This window comes from Falco cherrug, chromosome 7, assembly GCF_023634085.1.
Source record: "Falco cherrug isolate bFalChe1 chromosome 7, bFalChe1.pri, whole genome shotgun sequence".
NCBI classification, from domain to species: domain Eukaryota; kingdom Metazoa; phylum Chordata; class Aves; order Falconiformes; family Falconidae; genus Falco; species Falco cherrug.
Window position 1 is genome coordinate 804952 of NC_073703.1, and position 21012 is coordinate 825963.

General features: G+C 47.3%; 1 protein-coding gene across 11 annotated transcripts in view; it reads right to left on the reverse strand.

Annotated features, from left to right (window-relative positions):
- Window positions 1-743: 743 nt before the first annotated feature.
- Window positions 744-21012, reverse strand: part of MYO9A (myosin IXA) — a 184229-nt gene continuing 163960 nt past the window's right edge. For 4 of the 11 annotated variants that reach the window (XM_055716037.1, XM_055716034.1, XM_055716040.1 and 1 more), the window contains 17 exons: window positions 17880-17992; window positions 17305-17462; window positions 16464-16687; window positions 15895-16011; window positions 15027-15215; window positions 14000-14047; window positions 13197-13308; window positions 12259-12320; window positions 9897-10089; window positions 9254-9382; window positions 8792-8897; window positions 8170-8301; window positions 7100-7223; window positions 6235-6288; window positions 3892-4094; window positions 3547-3689; window positions 744-3135 (listed from right to left, as the gene is read on the reverse strand). In XM_055716037.1, the coding sequence (XP_055572012.1) occupies window positions 2660-3135; window positions 3547-3689; window positions 3892-4094; window positions 6235-6288; window positions 7100-7223; window positions 8170-8301; window positions 8792-8897; window positions 9254-9382; window positions 9897-10089; window positions 12259-12320; window positions 13197-13308; window positions 14000-14047; window positions 15027-15215; window positions 15895-16011; window positions 16464-16687; window positions 17305-17462; window positions 17880-17992 (2583 nt within the window). In that variant the 3' untranslated portion in view covers window positions 744-2659. The remainder of the gene's footprint in view (window positions 3136-3546; window positions 3690-3891; window positions 4095-6234; window positions 6289-7099; window positions 7224-8169; window positions 8302-8791; window positions 8898-9253; window positions 9383-9896; window positions 10090-12258; window positions 12321-13196; window positions 13309-13999; window positions 14048-15026; window positions 15216-15894; window positions 16012-16463; window positions 16688-17304; window positions 17463-17879; window positions 17993-21012) is intronic. The other 7 variants (XM_055716039.1, XM_055716041.1, XM_055716035.1 and 4 more) reach the window with 3 other exon arrangements.

Sequence of the window (21012 nt, forward strand, 5' to 3'; positions counted from 1 at the left end):
CAGTAGTAAGTACATTCATGCCACTCTGGGAAACGCCGGCTTTGCCCCCACATCCAGCCCCTCACCAGGGGGAGGGCTGGGGGCTGCCCGGGGACCCTGGGACCCCTCGTCCCCCACCCAAGTCCCGGGGGCCCCCACACTGACTGCCAGCCCAGCTCCTGCCAGGGTCTCGCACACATGTACATATATATGTCTATATTTCTTTTATATATTTTTTCTTTATATATATACACACACAAATACATTATATATATAAAGAAATATATTTTCTCTATATATATTCTATATATACACTATACATTTATATATATAAAGAAACAGAGATAAAATAAACATTCTTTATATATAGTATATATTTCATATATTTCTCTATATAGAAATACACTGTCTATATACAGAAATATATAAATATATATAAACATATATATTTCTTTATACATACAGAAGAAATACACAAACATATAAAGTAATATATATTCCTTATGTATAGCATATATTTCCTTCATATAATTTCTTTACCTAGAAATATATAAAAATATATATGTAAAGAAATATATATTCTTTATATACAGTATATTTCTTTTATATATTTTTATATATCCAAAATATATAAAAATATATACACAAAGAAATATATATATTCTTTATACATAGTGTATATATATCATATTTCTTTATATATAAAGATGTATTATATATAAGAAATATGAAATATATAAAGAAATATTTATTCTTTATATATATTCTTTTATATATACTTTATAGAGAGAATATATATATTTATATATATTTTCTTTATATATAGAATATATATTCTTTTAAATATATTTTCTTTATATATATAAAATATATATATATAAGGGAAATATATCTCTCTCTCAAATGAAATATACACACACATATATATGTGTTTGGAGGCGCTGCGGAAGCCCTGTCCCTGTGGCTCCCGCGCCGCCGGGGCCAGCAGGCTGTGGCCGGAGGCTCCCCGCTCCCCCTGCCCCCTCCCCCCCAGCCCCCCTGCCCACAGCCTGGCCACTTTGCAGGGATTTCCTGCGGGTTTGGCTGAAGGGCTCCCAAGGGGCTCCCAGGGGGCTGGCTCTGGCGGGACACCGGGCGCTCCTGCTGTTTCCAGCTCTGGGGGTTGGGGTGGGCCCCCAGGAGCTTTCACTTTCACAGCCACCACTCACCTTCCCAGCACATCCCGGGTCGGTCCCCAAATCCCTGGGTTTACATCTGGAGATGGTAAAATCCCATTTTCCCTATGGATGGGGGATGACTGTCTTGGTCTTTTGCTTTGCTCCTGGGATGCAGCGACCAGCCAGACACTGCTCCCATGCCCTCACTCTCCCTGCGGCATATATTGCTTTTCCCCATTGGAAAAAAAACCAAAACCAAACAGAAAAAAACAAAAGTAAAAAAAACCCCAAACCAAAAAGCAACAATAAATAAACCATCCCTCAAAAGAAACGGCCCTTTGGGCAGAGGGAGAGGGGACAAAAGGGTGGCTCAGTTAAACCCGGGGATGTGGGAATGCCTGACAAAATACAAAATTATCAGGAAAACTCCATTTTCCTGCATTTTCCCTCTTTGCAGTGGTGTTTTGGGAAAGGATGAGCCTCAACCTGTGACGCCCAGCCTATATGACAGGATGTATCCAGCCTTCATTAATCTAATTAGCGCCCTGGGGCTCCTAATTTCACCTTTCCAGAGATTCTCCTGTACCTAGAGCTTCTCTGGGTACCATCGAGGGTGACTATGATGATGATGATACAGGAGAGATTAAGAGCTGAGTCATTAGCTAGTGTTGCTAATTAATCTTATCATGGGCACGGCTTTGAAATCATGGGGATTTCTTGTTCAAAATAAAACTCAATATATAGAGCAAGGTGGTAGCGGCAGTGATGGACAGTGACACTGATGGTGACACTGGCAGGACGGCTCAGCCCATCGCTTCCCTCCTCCCCAGCCAAAAAATAATAATAATTAAAAAAAAAAAAAGTAGTTCTGTCTGGGGAAAAATATTAAAAAAAAAAAATATATATTTACAAGAAACTCCAGTAACCGGCATATAAACAAATATAGCTTCAAGTAGTCCTTGATTATTATTATTATTATTTTTTAATACTGATGGTCTCCAAAAAAAAAAAAAAAAAAGAAGAAAGGTGGTTAGGTCACATTAAAAAATAAAATAAAAAAAAATAGAGTGATTTTTGGCAGATTTTAACGCTTTTCCATGCGCTTGGCGTTGGTGTGGATGAGGTGGTTAAAGCGCGGAGGGCTTGGCTGGCTGGAGTGGAGCCGGCATTGGCTTGGGATGCTCCCACAGGATTTTTAGGATTGGTTTTCTCCTACTGACAGCAACGGCGATTCAGTACAAGGATTTGGCAGCACGATGCTCCGAGACATGGGATGCTCTGAAGGGAAAGGTGCAGGGGCCAGCCAGTGCCCCTCCATCCCTGGTCCAACCCCCCCCCCCACCCCCCGAAGGTCTCAGTCCCCCCCAAACCATTAAGGCCACCGTTAAAACCGTCCCCCACCAGCCTTTTTAATTAAGAATTCCTCCCCCTGGCATTAAGGAGGAAGCCATGGGGAGCGCTGCCGGTGCTGCCGATGGGCAGGATGCGCTCGGGCGTGCACCGCATCCCTGGGACAGAGCATCTCAGACCATGAACTCGTTGCTCCCCAGGAGGACGAGGGGCTGGGTGGTGGCACAGTCAGCCTCGGGGTTCCTCTTGTGTCCCCCCCCCATCCCCCCATCTGGGGGCTCTTTGGTTTTTTGGGGGGAAGTTTTCACACTCTTCAGTTTCTGTTTGCCTTTCTCTGGGTTGAAAGTCCCGCGGGTGGTGAACTGAGGCCGGTCCTCGGGATAACAGAGAGGCCCCACGAAGCCCTCGGGGCTTGCCCGGGTTTCAGGGGGCTCGCCAAGCCCCCCTGCTCTGTAGAAAGGTGATTTGGAGTACATCTGGAAGCGCTTTCGGGGCAGGTGGGGCAAGCAGGAGGTGGATGACTGGGAGGAGGAGGAGATGGAGGCATCGGCTGAGTCTGCTGGGTCCGGCCGCGTCCTGGGGTGCCTTCGCAGCCGGCTCGGCCCCTCTGGCTTGATGGGGCGCAGGGAGGTAAGTGCTATGCTTCTCTCTGCGTGGAGGGAAGGATCACCGCAGGATTAACACCCTGAAAACACCCAGCATCTCGGTGCAGCTTCCCGGGGACACAAGCCATGAAGCCAGGACAATATTCCCAGCATCTCATCAGAGGTAGCACCACCTGGGATGACACACTTGATGGAGGAGTGCTCACCTCACCAAACCCTGGGTGCTACCACCCACCTCCCCAGGTCCATAGGCCTTAACCCTGAACCCTGCTCTTTACACCCATTTACATTCTCTGCAGGCAAGAAAAACCAAACAGATGCCCCCTGAAGCTATAGAGAAACCTAACCTAGTGGAAGGTGTCCCTGCCCATGGCAGGGGGGTTGGGCGAGATGATCTTTGAAGGTCCCTTCAACCCAAACCATTCTGTGATAAACCCCAGAACGCCTGGATATACCTGAGCGATCAGAGATGGCTCCTTCGGATTCAAAGTTCAGATTTTCAGAGCTGTCGGCAGTGCCGATGGAGGCTTCAGATTCGAGGGTTTCATCGTCGGAGGCGCGGGGCTCCAGTGTCAGCATCTCGAACGTCAGCTCCTCCCTTCCAAAACAAACCCAGTGCCATTGACCCAACGGGACCAAGAAGGTGGGGAGGAGAAAGGGATGCACGTACACCAAGAGACCATGGAGGGATTGAGTCCTCCAGGTCTCCCTGGAGCAGCATGTCAACCACATGATGTCAAGCAACATCCATTGGTAACCTATAGCTAGGGGACATGGCTGGGACCCTTGGCCACACTCACTTTTCTTTCTGCAGGCTCTCAATCTGCTCAGTCAGCACCTTCTCCTCCTGCTGCATGGCCATTTGCTGCTGCTCTGTCACCTCCATCTCCATGGCTTCCTCGCTGCTCATGGTCTCCTCGGGGACATCTGTTACCACAGGCAAGCGCACAGCAACAGGAGATGTCGGGCTGGGGTAGGCACCACGTCGCACACGTCCTTTGCCCTGAAGAGAAACAACAGTTTCACTACCAATAGCCAAGGTAGTTTTGCAAACATCTCAGGTGCCAACCACACTGCACTCCTGATGAGTGAAGACGACGGCCCTGGCCATCAGTCCTCAGTGCACTGCCGGCGGTCACACTCAGGACCCTCTGAAATCTCACCCCAGGCTGGGAGAAGTACCAGAAGGACTCAACACATTGGAGGGAATGAGGATGGAGGTGGTGAGGGTGGAAGTGGTGAGGATGGAGGTGGTGAGGATGACACTGATGGACCAAGCGCAACTTGGACTTCCAAGCAAGCCCAGCTGGCAGCAGGATGGGTTTCCGCAAAGCCCACAGCCTGTGCGATAAGAAGCTTGACCTGCCAGGTGGCCGTGTTGGCTTTGGGTGGGAGCATCACCAGGACTTTGACTTCAGGGCACCTGGCTCTCACTTTACAGTTTGATTGTGTCTCACATCCTTCCCTTGCCCACCCTTGGTATTTACTGAGCATCAAAGGGTCTCCTCTCCACTGACTCCTTCAGCAAACTGTAACTCACACCTAATCATGCTCTGATCTCATGTATATGAGATCCAGAAATCAAGACCACCTCCAGTTGGCCGTTATAAGACAACAAATGTGAATTTTTGTGTGCACAGTTAAATGGGGAGAATTAATGCAGCTCTGAAGAACTATCTAGTTTTTTAAATATTAAAAGCGGCAATGAAAAAGGACTCAACGGGGGTAGTATGTACAGAGGAATACTACACATGCAGCCATTTTAATCTTTTGAGGACCAGCTCTACAGATCTGCTCCACGGAGTAGAATAAAAAAGATGGATTTGGGGGGATGAGGGACATCACAGACATTAAAAAAGCTTTTACCTTAACCACTGTCATACCCAGACACATCTCATCTTCCAAAGATCCTGAACTGATCAGGACTTAGGTGTCGACCAGTCCCAGTAGTGTCCATCACTTGCTGCCTCCTCCTGACAACCATCACCCAGGATGAACCTGCATCTCCTTGTGGCTGAATTGCTCATTGCAGCGCAGCTTTTCTCCCTGTAGGACTATTTAAACCCTGCAGCTGCGGCATCCCTGGGTCTTCCTGATAATCCAAGTGCCCACAGCAGGTTTGCAGGGTAGAGGAAGCTCCCTTTTTTCTTTAAAAGTCAGGTTTGCTCCACTTTACCCCTTTCATCTTCTAATGTCACTTCTCACAGACCTTTCCTTGGCAGCAAAGCCGCTCCTGTGCTCCAGTGTTCTGACACCACCTTCTTCTGTGGGCTCCTGAGCTGAAGCACAGCTACTTGAGTCCTATTAGCCAAAATGCCTGAGATCCCAAAGATCTCACCGGTCCATGGACTTAAGGTGCTTGCAAAACACTGGCGTGCTTGCAAAACAGCATCAGGAGAGCAGAGCTTGAATTTTGCTCTTTGTCCCCTGACCCTTGCAGATGTTGAAGGATGGGGAGAAGCGCTGTGGGCTGAAGCTGGTGGGAAGGGAAAGAGCCCCACAAGCATCCCCAAAAGCCTGCAAGGCACCTTTCTCACCCATCACGGTCTCACTGGGAACCCAGACCCAAGCTGATGGACTTGGGGAATACAAGGGCTGCTGAACCCCTCCCAATTCAAACCTGGGTGTCCTGACCTGGTGTTCAAGGTGGGGGTGGTGCTCCTCCTCCAAGAAGGTGGAGGAGACCTTCAGATGCCTCATGGTCTCCAAGGCATCCAAGTTGAGGGTTTTATCCACCATCTCAAGATACAGCAGCACTGTGAAGGCAACTTGATGCTGGACCGCACCCTGAGCTAGCAGAAATTAGGGTGGGAAAGGATAAGTCAAGCAAAGCAGAAAAAGAGGGAATCACAGGATGGAAAAAGAAAATAAAATAGAAAAAAATCAGTAGGAAGGGGAAAAGGGGTAGGAAGTGTTTTTTTGAGGAGCTGCGTGCAGGGATGGTGGAGCCCTGGCCATCCCAAACTCCTGCCACCTCGGGGACCTGCAGGAAAAAAGGTGGCCCTCAGGAGCAGCACCTGCTTGGGGACCAGACAGGCAACGTCACGGACAATGGCCGGTGGGACGGGGCTGGAATGAGCGGCGGTGACACACAATGGAGGGACACGGCGCCTGGTGCAGGGCGCGCTGCAGTTAATACATACCGGGATTGAACTGCGGGTTATGCTCATAAATCTAACTGCAATTAGTACGGGTTTCTGGATTAGAGAGGAGATGAAAAGGAAAGCAGAAGGTTAGAGTGCACATGCCGTCACCCCTCCAAAAAACCCGATTTTGTTAATTTTTATGTTTTGGTTTTTTCTTTTTTCTTTTTAGCTGGGATGAGCAGCGCAGCTCTGCAGCACCAGCCCCACAACCTTGGCCAGCCCCTGCTTGGATTTCATCCCCAAAAAAGCAGGAGCAACGTGTGCCTGAGGGCCACAGTGGGCAGATCAAAGTGAAGGGGCTGTTCAGCTGCTTAGCCCAAGCCTGGGACGACCACGCTGCACTGAGTCTGTCCCTCTCCTGCAGCCCAACAAGCCAAGCACAGCTTGCAGCCCGCCGGCCCCCTGGGAAGCATGGAAGCTCAATGAGATGGATTTGAGACTCCCAAAAAGGTGGTGAGGGAGCAGAGAGCGCCTTTGGGGAGCTCATTTTGGGTTCAGGTAACGCGACTGAGCGCAAAAAGGGATGGTCCAGGTCTTCCATGGGGCGATGTCAAGCCAGTCAGTGAAAGGCTTGATTCAACCCAGGACCAAACAAGCTCAAATGAAGGTGGAAATGTTGATCAGAAGCATCTGAGCTGGAGCAGCCATATTTCCACAGATCATTCCCACCTCCTTGTGCTTTGCTATGACTCCGTGCAAAGGCTAGAAGCCATCATGGGGCTGAGGGTCCCTGTCCTGAGGGAGATGGTGTGGGAGGTTGCAAGGGGTTTGGAAGGCTGGGAAAAGCAGGAGAAGATAAGGTAGGGTGGCTTCAGGGGCATGGAGAGGACAGGAGGGGACAGAGGTAGCTTTGGCATCTCACCATTGATCTGCGGATCAAAGAGAGGCGGCTCTTGGCTTTGTTCTCTGCAAACTCCAGGCTGTTGATGTCCTTGAGACGAGCCTTGTATTTGTTCATCTGCTCAATGACGATTAATTCTACACAACTAAGAGGGGACAAAACCCAAAAGAAGATAAAATGGGAGGACGAAATTATTTGATCTGAGCTATCTCTGTCTTGCCCACAGATCTGCCCTGATAGAAAGGTATGGAGGGAGAAAGCTCCAGCTGGAAACAGAAGGGTAGTGGAACTTCCCTTAAAAAGAGATAACGGCTGAGCCTGACTGTTTAATGCTGTTAGGAGTGTGTTTGGGGAATAAAATAATCCTTTCCATGTAACAGAATTAGAGGATATGCTATAGCTAAAGTCTAAGGGAGAGGCTACAAAGAAATCACAAAAAATTACAAACAAGTATGAGTGCTCCCACCAGCTGCATCTCCAAGCATGTTCTGGTCTTCAACAATTCTAATACTTACTGGAGGTAAAACCACCTCTTTCAGAAGCTCAGCCCTTCACTGGATGGTTTCCGTTATTATCGCCTCCATTATCTATTTTTAAATCTATTTAATACAAGCCAGACTGCATTTGGGCAAGTGCTTCACTTTTTCTCTGTAAAACCTTTGCAATTATGTCAAATACCTTAAAGAAATCCAAGTATGCCATATTAATATGGCTGCACACCAAATAAGCTCACCTCCTCAAATGAAAAAGACAAAATTAAGTAAGCATAAACATCTGCTTGCCGTGAATGGGATTAAATACAAAACCACATAAGCACAAGCTCCACCTTTTCCTGCTGAGATGTGCTGGGCCAGAGCGCAAGTTCATCTGTTCTCATGGATCCTTCATAGCTTAAAAAATCCCATTCAACAATCTCTTGGGCATTGAGAGAATATGAAATATACTCATGAAGATGCATTTAATACATGTTTATAATTTCCACGCTAAAGCTCTCTATTCTTCAGCTATTTGACCATACAAAGGGCTATCAAGATGTGAGTGGTGACATGGTAATGGTTACGGAGCTGGATCATCCAGCACCACATTCTTACGTGGTTGTTTTACTGATATCCTGAACACTCTGCAGCGGGTCTGTCGTATCGGGGCAGCGGAGGATACAAGGAGCAAAGACGATGGCCAAGGCATTAGCTGACATACGATTGGTCTCTTCTTGGAGGGCAATCCTGAAAAATAGTAGGGATTAAGAGAGAAGTAAGAGGTGAAGGCACCTCCACTGCACCTCTTCCACATGGCTATGGATGAATAGAAAAGTCGACGTTTCTACGGTGCAATCTTGCTCTGCTAGCAAGCACACAGCTCTGCCCCTACCTTTGCTCTGCTCGATGGAGAAAGCCAAATCTGAAGACATCTCAGGTGTTCCCAAGGCAGGCAAACAACTGGTGTGTTCCACCCAAAAAACCTGTCCCCTGCCGTGGCAAGAAGCACCATGGACTCACACACATCACAAGTGACCAGAGTGCTGTGGACGTTGCTTGGCAATACAAGCATCATTTAGAGAAACAGCTCTGGGACCACCTTCTGGGAGGCATGATGGACCTGAAAGCTCTTCCCTTTACCTTGCCCACCTGCTTTTGGCCTCAGCTATTTCAGTGTGAAGGATGCCTGAGCATCCTCCCCTTGCCCATTCCCTGAAGCTGCCCTGGCCCAGCGTACCTCACCAGGTGGAAGATGAGACGCTCCAGGGTGCTGAGATGGGTGCGGGAGAGCTGGTCAATGACCGAATACACTCCCCGCACTGTCTCCTTCCTCTCTTGGAGGCCTGTGGAGAAAGCACCAGCATTTAGGGGTGGCTTCTACTACTTCTTCCTATTTAAAACTACACCTTCTTAACACTCACTTACTTTTACTACTTAAAAGACAGGTCTTCTGGCTAATGGTTTGGGCTAAAATTTGCTGAACCACAATATAAACGTGTGCCACCAAAGGTGAGATCAAACTGCCAGTGGCTTTGTGTAAAAAACACCTTATAGCCAAAAATCAGTCTTTGAAACCAGGTAAATATAATTTGGCGAAATCAGGTGGTTTGGGCCTAAGGAGTAAATAAAAAGTCTGGCACAAAAAGTGGCCACTGCTTCTCTCTGCCAAGGGAACGGCGCAGCAAAGGAGGCTCCTTACCCATTGCCCGCAGAAACTCCTCATAAAGCTCGAAGGTCATGAGAGGGTTGGGCAGATCTCGGAGCCACTGCTTGAACACGCTGGCGATGACGTGGATGTTGTAGTCGTCTAAATTTACATTATCGATATCTGAGTTCAGCAGCAGATTGAGGAAAAAAAAACCACAACGAGGCAGCGATCAATATGAAGCCTTTAGCGAACCTTTAAAGGTCCCTTCTAACCCAAAGCTACTCCTCTACAACAGAAAATGATCACGTGCCACCCCAAAGCCACACTGCCGTTAATGGCAAGAAATACAGCACCTTATTTCAGCTCCATGTGCTAAAATTAGAGAGGAATGCATTTTCCAGGGCAAGTAAGGTGAGACCAGGATTTCTTTTCTTGCTGGCATCAACTGCTATGGTGTAAGACAGCATTTTCCTTCAACTAGAATGACTTTTTCATGTATTGTACCCAAAAAAGCATGAGTTGGTGACCTGAGTTTTGGTTTAAGATGTGAAAGCATCACTCGCACAGCCTGCAGTTACGGAAGGTAGGACCACTCCCTTGTTTTGTCCTGATGAAGCATCCCACCATCCTTACATCCAACCTTTGCTGTTGCAGAGATTTTTCTCCCCATGTGGGGTTTTTTCCATCCTTTTACCTGTATCGAGTCCTTGCCGCAGCTCCTTGATCTTGTTGGTGGACCCTGATTTTCTGTAAATGCCTTCTGTGTACAGCCCATGCATTTCGATGTAGTTGATGAGCTTCTCCACCAGTACTGGCACTGCACGCTCCTCACTGGTCAACCGGGAGAGCTCCACGCCGAACTGCCGGGATGACAGCTCGGGGTCATACTGAAGATGAAAAGAAAAAATGGTTTAAAATCCTTTTAGGAAGCAATGCCAGTGCAACACTTTGATCCAGCTGCTATTCAGACTTCTTCAGCTGATCCAGGTGACCTGCAAGTCAGTCTAACGAAGCAGGACAGGACTGCCAGCAATGCACGTCTTGCAATTCTAGATCAGTTTCTGGACATGCACTTGAAGCCATACAAGTTTGGATTTTCTTTAACTACCCCACCGTGGTTATATTATAAGCCCGTCAGAGCCAATGCAGCTGGTCACAGTCACCCCGCAAGGAGGATGCATGAAGCAGAACAGGTAAATCTGTCTCTGGGGTACTTAGATCAACTCACATCATTGGCAATTAAAAAATGCCTGTGAATGAACATGATGCCAAAATCAGAGCATGAAAAAACCCAAGTACATCTGTCAGGAGAGACCCTTGCTAGCTACAAATGTTCACTGAAGATTTGATATCCGGCAAATTCTAATGCAGACAAAGTCCTCCTGCACAGCAGATTCTGGATGGGAAAAGTCAAAAGACCCAATGAAATTTTGACACAAATGCCCTGGCCCCAGCAAAAGGAACGTGAGATGGCACACGCTGCAGCCCATCATCAGCAAGACAGTGGTGACCACAACCCAGGTCACAGCTCCCCTTATAACCACTCCTGCATCTTTGTTGCCATCCTTCCACTGATCTTGTCAACCTTATGACATGATGTGGGGAAAATGCCCATGCTGTTTCATGCTCTATGGACCCCCCTCCCCCCTCCCCAGGAGCATCTGAACTCAGCTAACAGTTGAAATTCATCAACTGCTGTTCAACCAGCCTGCTTGGCTGCTAAAAACCATCAGCAAATGGGATACCACAAAACCCATGTGCTACTTCACTCAAATCAAGTAGCTCTGAGATGAGGACCAAGCATGGGTGAAAGCAATTCTATGGCCATCGAGAGAGATGAGCTTGGTGTTTGCTCGCGTTCCCACAAATGTGGAGAAATAGATCCAGTCTGGGACAAGGCTAACAGTTAAAAAATCAACAGCTGCCAGAAAATACAGACCTCTTTCTCAAAGCGTAATAGATGGTTTGTAGCTCCCCTTTGCTGAAAACAACTCTAAAAATGTTAACCCACCAAGCACAGACAAACCAGAGCCCTCCTAGAGAAGGACCTCCAACTATCCAAGTGGAAAACTGCCACAGAGACACAGTGAAGTTGCTTCTTTGGGTACAGAACAAAAAAAATTCCTTGTGCAGAGAAACCCCAAGAAACAAGAAGGCTCCAAGCATCTCTGAAAAAAAAAAAATAGTCAGAGATCTCATTGAACTTCCCAGATTTTAGAGCAGAAACTCTTATAAGGCATTCCCAGCTCCTGCAGAAATACTTCCAGAAAGGGAAAGTGTAGCAAAAATACCGTATATATTCAAATCACAAATATATTCAAATATATATATATATATTCAAAGTATATATTCAAATTATTTCTTGGGAAAAATGTAATCATGCAGCTTTATGGAGGCTGCATATCATGGAGGCTGTTTTCCCCTGAGAAGCCTCCTAGGGAGCTGATAAAGCTTTGCAGACATTATTATCCTGGCTGTATTGTCTGTCTTTTGGGCACAAAATAAACTATTTAAAAGAAAAATCACCAAATCTTGATGATTAATTGTTAGCTGTGGTGACCTGCTGCATTCATTCACTGTCTTCTGTACCCTTACACCCAGCAAATAATATTTAATTCCCCTCTAAGGAGCACAAGTGAGTGCTTGAGCATCCTCCACCCACGCTTCCTCACTCAGCTGTAGTGCCACTGCTGTTTGGGGACTGCGCTATAAGCTGAACAGGGACCAGTGGGGTGAAGAATAGCCCGTATTTCCAAGAATAACCCTACATTTCCAAGTCCCTCAAAGCTATCAAATGAGGCAACTTTCTATTATGCAGTGTGGGATACTGCAAGGTGGGATACAACGTGGGAACATCACTGCAGCATCTGCTGCATGACTGGGCAGATGTATAATGATACATCGCTGGAGAAACCTCAAGTATCTCTGGTCCAAGCTCCTGCTCGAAGGAGGGCTATTGCCAGCATTATAGCAAGCTGCGTGCCTGCGAACATTTTTTATACAAGCTTGGGATCACCATCTGAAAGGTATTTAATGAAAGAAAAGAAGACATTTACCTTTTTGGAGCACTTGGTTGTGGTTTTAAGACAGCACTTCTTGTGACAGGCATATTTACATACTGTAACGAAGAAAAATAGTATTTAGTAATCCAAAAAGTCATATTGCTAGAGAAATATGAATGTATACAAATTAAGTAGCTCCTCTTAGGACTAGGAGGTCAAAAGCACTTTGAATTTGCAGTTTCCACGGGCCAAGACTATATTAGATCCTCTCAAACAAAAAACCAAACCAAAAAAAAAGCCTTTAGTTAGAAAGGTCTCATATTTAACTCCTTGAAACATTAAAAAAACCCTGATACATCGAAGCAGAAAATAATCCATGACTCACTCTGAGCTATCAGACATGGATACCCTCAAAGTGGTTGGAAATAGCACCTAATCTGTATTCTTCCTGCACTGGACATCAGCCTGAAATACCCCAGGGCTGATACTTCCAACCTAATCAAAGAAATGCTGGAAAAACCAAAGTGATGTGTCAATTTTTCCCATTGGTCCTCCTCTATTTTCCTGATCTCCCCTCAAATTCACATGCCTAGAGGTCGAATGGGCTAAGCCAAATTAATTCATCATGGTCACAAGACATCCCACAGGCATCCTATGGGCAGAAGCCACAGGGCCGGTTTGCCATACCCAGCTCTACCGTCCTTCTTACCATGACGCTTAAATATGGTTTGACCACATGGGATGACTGTATGACCTTATGGGATAAGAGATGTAATAAAAAGCTCCCATGCATAAAACTAACTGTACCATGAGGACTGGAAGGCCTGCTGGGATGGACTTACGAGTTGGCTTCAGAAACCCTTCAGATCTGTCCCAACAACTCTTCTAATGTGAAAACCTCCAAATTATTTGAGAGCAAAACCCTTTCAAAATCCAAAACTTCATCACTGTGATACAAGCACATGAAAAAAGACCAAAGAGAGCATGCTTACATTTACAAACAGAAGCCCTGTCCATTATCCAGATCAAGGAGGAACAATATTCACAATAGGTGGGGATGCTGTACTGGGTCGCCTTAAAAATGTGACCGTTGTGCTCTTCCACCTGCGATGATAAAGGTTGGGTGGTAAGAAAAAGGAGATGAGTGCTTAGTCTGCTGCAAAACAGGAAGATGAACACTGTCAGACTCCAACTTCTAACTGTTACTTGCTTTTATTTGCTATTTTTGTTTCCTTTTCAGCCCAATAACCTCATACACAACCCAAACAGACAACGAGCCTGTATGGGAACCAAACCATCATGCAGGCAGGTTAGAAACTGTTTGACTGAGGTTGACTGGTCAACTTCTCCATGTTAAGAAGATCTGTGCATCCATGGCCCCTTTTTGCTCTGCACCTGCATCCTTCATAGTATTATCATATCCTTTAGGAAAAAAGGAGATGCAATCTCCTACATCTCTGATATTTGAGATGTAAAACACACACTGTTAAGTTTATGCGGAAACCCAGAAGAACACTTCGTTTCACTCTGAGTTCCTCTATAATAAGGCTTGACATTACATTTACAGTCTTGACTGATGTAGGATGTGTTTTCAGAGAACAACCTACAATGACCCTTGACCAAGCAAACCCAATCCACCTCATCCATCTTTCTAGCATGTCCTTTCACGGCTGCGTATTCATCAATGTCCAGATCTCCACACAGGATGCACCATGAGCAGGTCTCTTTATCACGTGTCATTGTGGCCACAAGGACATTAGTTTTCTAATGCACAGGCACAGAGTGCTCAACTCACCACATCTGCTTCCTTTTTTCTTCTCTTTTTTCGTTCTGTTTTTGGCACCTGGTATTAGAAAGAGATTTAAGTGTATTTACAGGCAATTTCCCCAGGTAAAGCGTACAGAGGGCTCGTATCTAATGTTGCCCACTGCTTTCCAGCCCAGTCCTCCAGTACACCTGCAGCCCCAGGAGAGTCACTCTAGAAGACTCACCTACAGATCACCCCATTTTCAGAAATTCCCTGGACAACTGTCCACATCTTCACCTCAGAGCTGAGACTAGCTGCTGCTCTAGCTCCAAGTCCAGCATCAGTGACCAAAAGCTCTCCTATCTCATGCAAGACATCCAAGAAAAATGTGGCACATCACTGCAGCTGGAGCCGATGCTCAGCCTGCTTCAAAGAAAACCATCCTGGAGACGAGCCTGGGGAAGACTCGGAGCAGAAGAGCCTAAAGATGGGACATTTGTACAACAAACGCCATCTCCCAAGCCCAGCCTGAGACCCTGTGGTTGTCCTTGCAGATAATACGGAGCAGAAAGCGAGGAGATCATGTCTGTGAAAGGGACACTGCAACTGAAAAACCACACCTGGACCCCAAGGACAGCCACTGCCCATGTCCCCTTCTCCTGCAACCCAACTGATAGCGAAGTATGCAGTCAAGAGACAAGGAAAGCTTGTATCTCTTCTGCTTCCCTCAAAGCTTGCATCTATGCCATTTTCCCTCAAAAACCCCAGACCCCCACAACACTAAAAAAGCAGCACCAGGAGCTACCTTTCCAACCACCCGCATGCGCTTGCGGCTTTGCCCTGGGGACAACGTTTACACGTTGGCATTGGCCAAGGCCCAGCTCAGCCCAGGTGTGAACTGGGCTTTGCAAGCCCAGTAAAATGCACTCAATGAATCATGCCTGTGTGCCACCTGACGTCCACCTCAGCTTAAAGCAGAGAAGACCACAGAGGTTCCCATGTGCCTACAGAGAGCACGACTCCACAGAAAGACAGTTCCCAGATCTTCAAAGGGCTTAAGAAAAGTGCCAACTACCTTCACTGCCGTGTAGTCCAGGGGTTTGTACTCTATCATATATTCATCCAGGAAGACTTTGAAGGTGTTGACCCAGACTTTAACTGGAGACTCACTCCAGTCCCTCTGCTCAAGTCTCATGGTCTTCTCCAGAATCTGCTCGAATAAGGCGTAAAGGTCCTTATAGCGGATGCTTTTCCCATCATCCATCTTTTAAGGAAACAGAAGCAAAAAGAAAAGTGATTTTTATACACCCCAGACTGCCTATTCTGCTCCAGACAACTATTTCAGCCTGACCGGCTTCCAACTGCTTGGGGAAAGTCCAAGTATGGTTAAAAGAAGGAAAAAAGGATCATCTAGTAGAGACTTGTTTCATGACCTTTGGCAGGTTGGCTTCTCAGTGCGCAGAGCAGGAGGATGTTAAGCATCAGCTCAAGTTTCTGAGGGAACTTTTTGTACATTCTGGGCAATAAAATAACTTTTTTTGATCATCGTGATCACAAGCCATAGTAATCATTGCTCAGATTCCCAAGCAGCAGAAAAGCAGAGCTTCAGGTGGCTCAGATGTCTCCACCATTGCAAATGTAACACAAAGGCACTTGGTCTGGCAAATAGGGGTTTGCTGATGTACTGTCACCTCCCACTTGGCTGGGAGCAAGCTGTAACAGGAGATCAGAAATCTCCACTCAACGTATATTGAGAGCTAGCTGATGAGGAAGAGTTATTCCAAATTTACAGCTCATGGGACTGAATACAAAGGAAGAGCATCCATCCTTTGGATGAGCAGACCAGGAATGGAAGGCTTGGCAACATCTCCACCACCAGGAGGACCCAGAGCATCTCATTTCTCCTGGAGGTGGAAGTTCTCAGCCATCATCTGATCACTTACCGCCAACGCCGAGGAGTAAAAGCTGAAGATATTTTGCCGGAATTCCTTCAGCGCTTTCTTGAACACAACATCCACCAGTGTGTCTTTCTTGCTGTCCTCATTATCCAGTTCGTTCATCTGGAAAACCAAAGGAGTTTATGCACCCATGCCACTTTTGCTGTGGCAGAGCACCATGTGAGATGAAGCAGCCCTAACGAGCAGCTGCTCCACCATGGGCAGATGATGTTAATAATGATTACAAGATGGTTTCTCCTGTGTGTAAACTAGAAACACGAGCATTTCCCTGCAGCCTTCAACTCCTGCTCTCCCAGGTCACCCACTTCTGATGCCACCAGGGGCAGCTCAAAGCAATGGAAGCTCTGAAGCTGCTGTGCTCATGCAGAATGACCACACAGTGCATGCACAGCGTGCCCACCTTTTCTCCTAAGCCTGCCCTGGTGCATGCTGTGCCCCCTTAGATGAATTATTAGTACTGCTACTGCTGCCCTCAGGACAATTTTGGCTTTGCTGCTTCTGTCTGCTCTTTGGGCTCTCTGATAATTTAGTGGAGCAGTGAGGACAGGAGTTACCTTTTTCAGGAGGAACTCATCCATGCTCTTCAAATCGCTAGCGCTTGTTATGATCTGCAGTGAGTCGTTCTGCCATTGCACAGGCTCCAGAGCCACATTGCTGATCTTGACACTGCGCTTGCGTTTCACTTTGGGAGAGGGCTCCTTGTTCTCCTTAAATTCCCGGCGGTAGATACCGGACAGCTCAGGACTCCGTGGGGGGGTGAGGTGGTGAGGACCCAATTCTGCGGGTGATAATTAAAAAGGGGGAAAGAGATTGAAGAGCAGATGAAAAATAGTTCTGCCACTAAAACAGGGAGATGGGCATCAGAATAAATCTGCAGAGGAGAAAAGCACTGTGTGGTACTCATGGGAAGATTAAATGTCATTTCTCCTTCGGTTATTTCCTCTGTCAAGAGGGGAAACATCTGCCCATGTCCAAATGGCTGCCGGGAGGATTAGCAACACTGAATTCCTCCAGGCCTGTTTTGGATCCCACTCTCTAACCTGCTTACTACTATTTTGTGTTGAGGCTGCCCATGAATTCAAGAGATGTGAACCAGCGTGGACATTTGGTATGTCCAGGTTCCCAAACTGTTTTCCCACAGCAGCCTCAATTAGACCCCACCATTATACACGATACTCCCACTTACAGAGACCTATATACAGATACCTATATATATATATATCACCCTATAGATAAGCTGACCTTCCTCAGTTCTGTATCTTTACCCAAGCCCTTATGTATTGGGCTACGCTTGGTTGGAGCATAAAGCCAGATTTGCACTTGCTTTTCCCTCTGCCATGAGGGTGAACACAATTTCTCTGTTCCTTATACCAGCACTGTCACCCCACCACTTACCTTCACCAAGTTGCAAGCCAGGAATCACCTCCCTGCTGGGGGCTTCCTGCTCTGCGTACAGCTCCAGCAGCTCAGACTGGGTAGCAAGCTTCTCCCGTGGGGTCTTCTTCTCCCCCTGCTTTCCCTTTACCCAGAACCTCATCTTGGCTCGCTGAGGCCTGAAAATAAGTTGGGGAAAGAGGAACTGTCTTAACTAGGAAAAAGTCCTTCTACCCAAAACTACCCTGAATCTCCTGGACCTTCAGTGGTGTTTGAGGAGGAGTTAAAGCCACACAACTTCTACTGGGGAAACCAGGTTACTTGTCCTCAGGAAAGGTGAGAAACTCAAGTTTTCACACATGCAATTGGGCGGTGTGGGATGGGACATCTAGCCCATGTCGTCAAAACTTTATCGGGATGTGAGCAGGACACCTCTTCTAACTGGGCATGTGCAGTCATGTAGGAAAGCCGGGACAAGTAACCTGTGGGCTGGATTTGCCCGGTGTAGCTCCAAAGGAGCTGGGGTGGTTCAGCAAGGTGATGGAGTGTAAGGACACAGGAGGGACTTCTTTCTCATCTTCAGCCATGTTTCCTACCTCCCATCTGGAGCCAGGCTCTTCTGCGCAGCTGCCAGCTTCCCGATCTCCCCCTGAGACATGGTTTTGTGCAGTTTCGTTTGGCCATCTCCAGAGGCAAATCGCTGCACCGTCTGTAATGATTCCAAGCATGAAGTGTTTAAAAATGAGACAGCTCTTGGGATGCCAGCTGATTATTTTTTTTCCTAGCAAACAATTACATATTTAATCTGTGACTTTTTTATTTCTATCTGCCTACAGGTGAAAACCTACAGTTCTGACGCGTAGCTACAACTTGAGAAATATTTTAGAAGTCCTAGAAAAGAAAGGCATTTTCCTTGCTCCAGCTCTACGATCTACAATCGTGGTCCAAGCTCCTTTCTCCTTGAGCAACCAACGATGAAAATCAGTGTGCACTAAGTCACAGGTCCTCATAGAACCATTTAGGTTGGAGAAGACCTCTGAGATCATCAAGCCCAACAGTTAACCCAGCGCTGCCAAGCCCATTGCTAAACCATGTCCCTGAGCACCACTGCTGCATGGTTCTTAAACACTTCCATGGATGGTGATGCTACCCCCCCTCCCTGGGCGGGCTGTTCCAGTGCTTGACAATCCTTTCAGTGAAGAAGTTTTTCCCAAGATCCAATCTAAATCCTGGTGCAACTTGAGGCCATTTCTTCTCATCCTGTTGCTTCTTACTTGGGAGCAGAGGCTGACACCCACCTCCCCTACACCCTCCTTTCAGGCAGTTGTAAAGAACAGTAACGTCCCCCCTGAGCCATCCTCCTCTCCAGGCTGACCCCCGCCAGCTCCCCCATCAGACTGGTGCCCCAGCCCCGCTGCCCATCCCTGGACACGCTCCAGCCCCTCCATGTCCCTCCTGCAGTGAGGGGCCCAAAGCCGAACCCAGGATTCCAGATGGGGCCCCACCAGCGCCCAGTATGGGGGGATGATCCCTGCCTGGCCCTGCTGGCCACGCTGGTTTGGACACAAGCCAGGGTGCTGCTGGCCGCCTTGGCCACCTGGGCACACTGGGGGCTCGTGCCCCGCCGCCCCCCCGGGCCCTTCCCCCCTGGCAGCTCCCCAGCCCGGTGCCCTGGCCCGCAGCTGCCTGGGGCTGGTGTGACCTGCGGGCAGGGCCTGGCACGGAGCCCCGGGGGCCCTCAGACAGCGGCCTCGGCCCTGGGGCCTGGCCTGCCCAGCCCCCCCCTGCAGAGCCCCCTGCCCCTGGGCAGATCAACCCCCCAGCTGGGTGTTGTCTGTGACCTGACCAAAGGGGCACCCAACCCCTTGCCCAGATCCTCGATACAGACAGCCCTGGGGAGCAGCACATGTGCCTGGCGCCAGCGGGATGTAGCTCCATCCCACAGCGCCCAGGGCCCAGCCGGCCCCCGGCCTGGTGACGGGCCTGCTCAGGGCAGCAGGAGCCACGTTAGCCACGAGCGAGCGAGCCACGTGCTCCAGGCGTCAAAAGGGACCTGCAGCCACAGGGATTGGTCCCAGCAGAGCTTCCTCCTCCCACTCGTGTTGAGGACTTTACAGAAAAGACGACCAAAGTCTTTGCGCCAAGGTCATGTCAAAATGAAACCTTCAGAAATAAGATTTTGCAGCTCTAATGCAAAGGATCTCCACTTCTGCCACCACTTAAAATGCCCTGGGATCATTTTAAGGGTGAAGTGAATTTGGAATAATTCAGCCTATTGGGATTCCATGAAATAGCCCAGAAACAGCCTTGTTGTATTTAAAAAAACCAGCAATTTTTTGTATTTTTTTTCCAGTTGCAGTCGTGGTTTTGAGGTTGGACTCCTGCAGGAGATTTTCAGCATGAGGAAAGCCGGGAACCAGGTTGTAGGAAAGGATTTGGGAGATGACGGTCAAATCTCTCCTGTGGCTTTCCCATCACCTCCGTGTCTCTGCTGAACGTGCTGTCGTTTTAAGCATATTTTTTCTTCTATTAAAAATATTTCAAATAAAATATAAAAAATATGGGCTGCAGAGGAGTCATATTTATGACATTTACTTGTCTTCAGCGTTTTATTTTTCAAGCCTGGACTAAGCTCTCCATCAGCCATGAGAGGGCAGCACATAAGGCAAAATTGCCACTGGGAAAGAAAGAAACTGCCTAAAACCATCAAAGGGCTTCTTGATCCTGTCACTCTTACATTGAGGTGATGATCACACATAAATTGTGGATGGACATTGGGAAAAAAAACACCTCAAAACCCATAAAAATGATTTCCATGCAGCCCAAACTTACTACTTTTAAAATTACTTATTAAAATAGTCACCCTACCCTCATGATAGTTTTGTTCTTGAGTAATTTCAACCTTTAAATTACTTTCAGTGCTTTGTTCTGTTTTTTTTGTTTTGTTTTGTTTTTTAGAAGTATTTTGTGGGGTAATTTACTCCTTTTTCTGTTTCAAAGCCATTTAAAGCAGACTGGTATTTGCTGACCATGCCAGGCAGGCTAAGGGGATCCCCGGAGCATGCAGAGGTTGCTCTATAGGACACCACATATACTTTTTTTGAAAAAAAATATATATCTACTCTTCAAGCAGATCTAGCATACAGATTTTGGAGTAGAGCAAAGCAAGTGAAACACAGGGCTCATGCAGAAGACTGCGTCAAAATCTTCTGTAATGACCTTTTTACAAAAAATTGGAAGAAGGATTTTTTACCACTACTATTGCCACCTCTTTGCTCTGCCCCAATTCTTGATCTACTGTTGTTCAGCGTTTCCTCTGCTACCACAGCAACCCCTCCAGCTTTTTGAAGTAAGGATTAAAAGGCATTTTTGGCATAAGATCCTTCTGTTTAAGGGACTCCCCTCAAAAGCTCTTAAGAGAAAGGTCCTTGTCTGGGTGGGAGACCTTCTCAGATGTCAAAATAAGCCTCTGCACCAGAAAATCCCTGGGCAGGGAACACCACAAAGCATCACATGTGGGCAAATGCCAATAGCTGCGGGTCTGGACTTGTCCCCTGGTTGAAGAAGGGACTAAATATTTTTCCTCTGAAAGAGCAACCTGTATCTTACCCCTGCCCCCACAAGCCCCACATGTAACCATGGCCAAGCGACTTGTCCCAGCAGGCAGCAGTGCTACGTGCTGCGTTGAAGAGCTTCCCAAAGCGCAGTGCCCCCTCTGAAGGGCTTAGG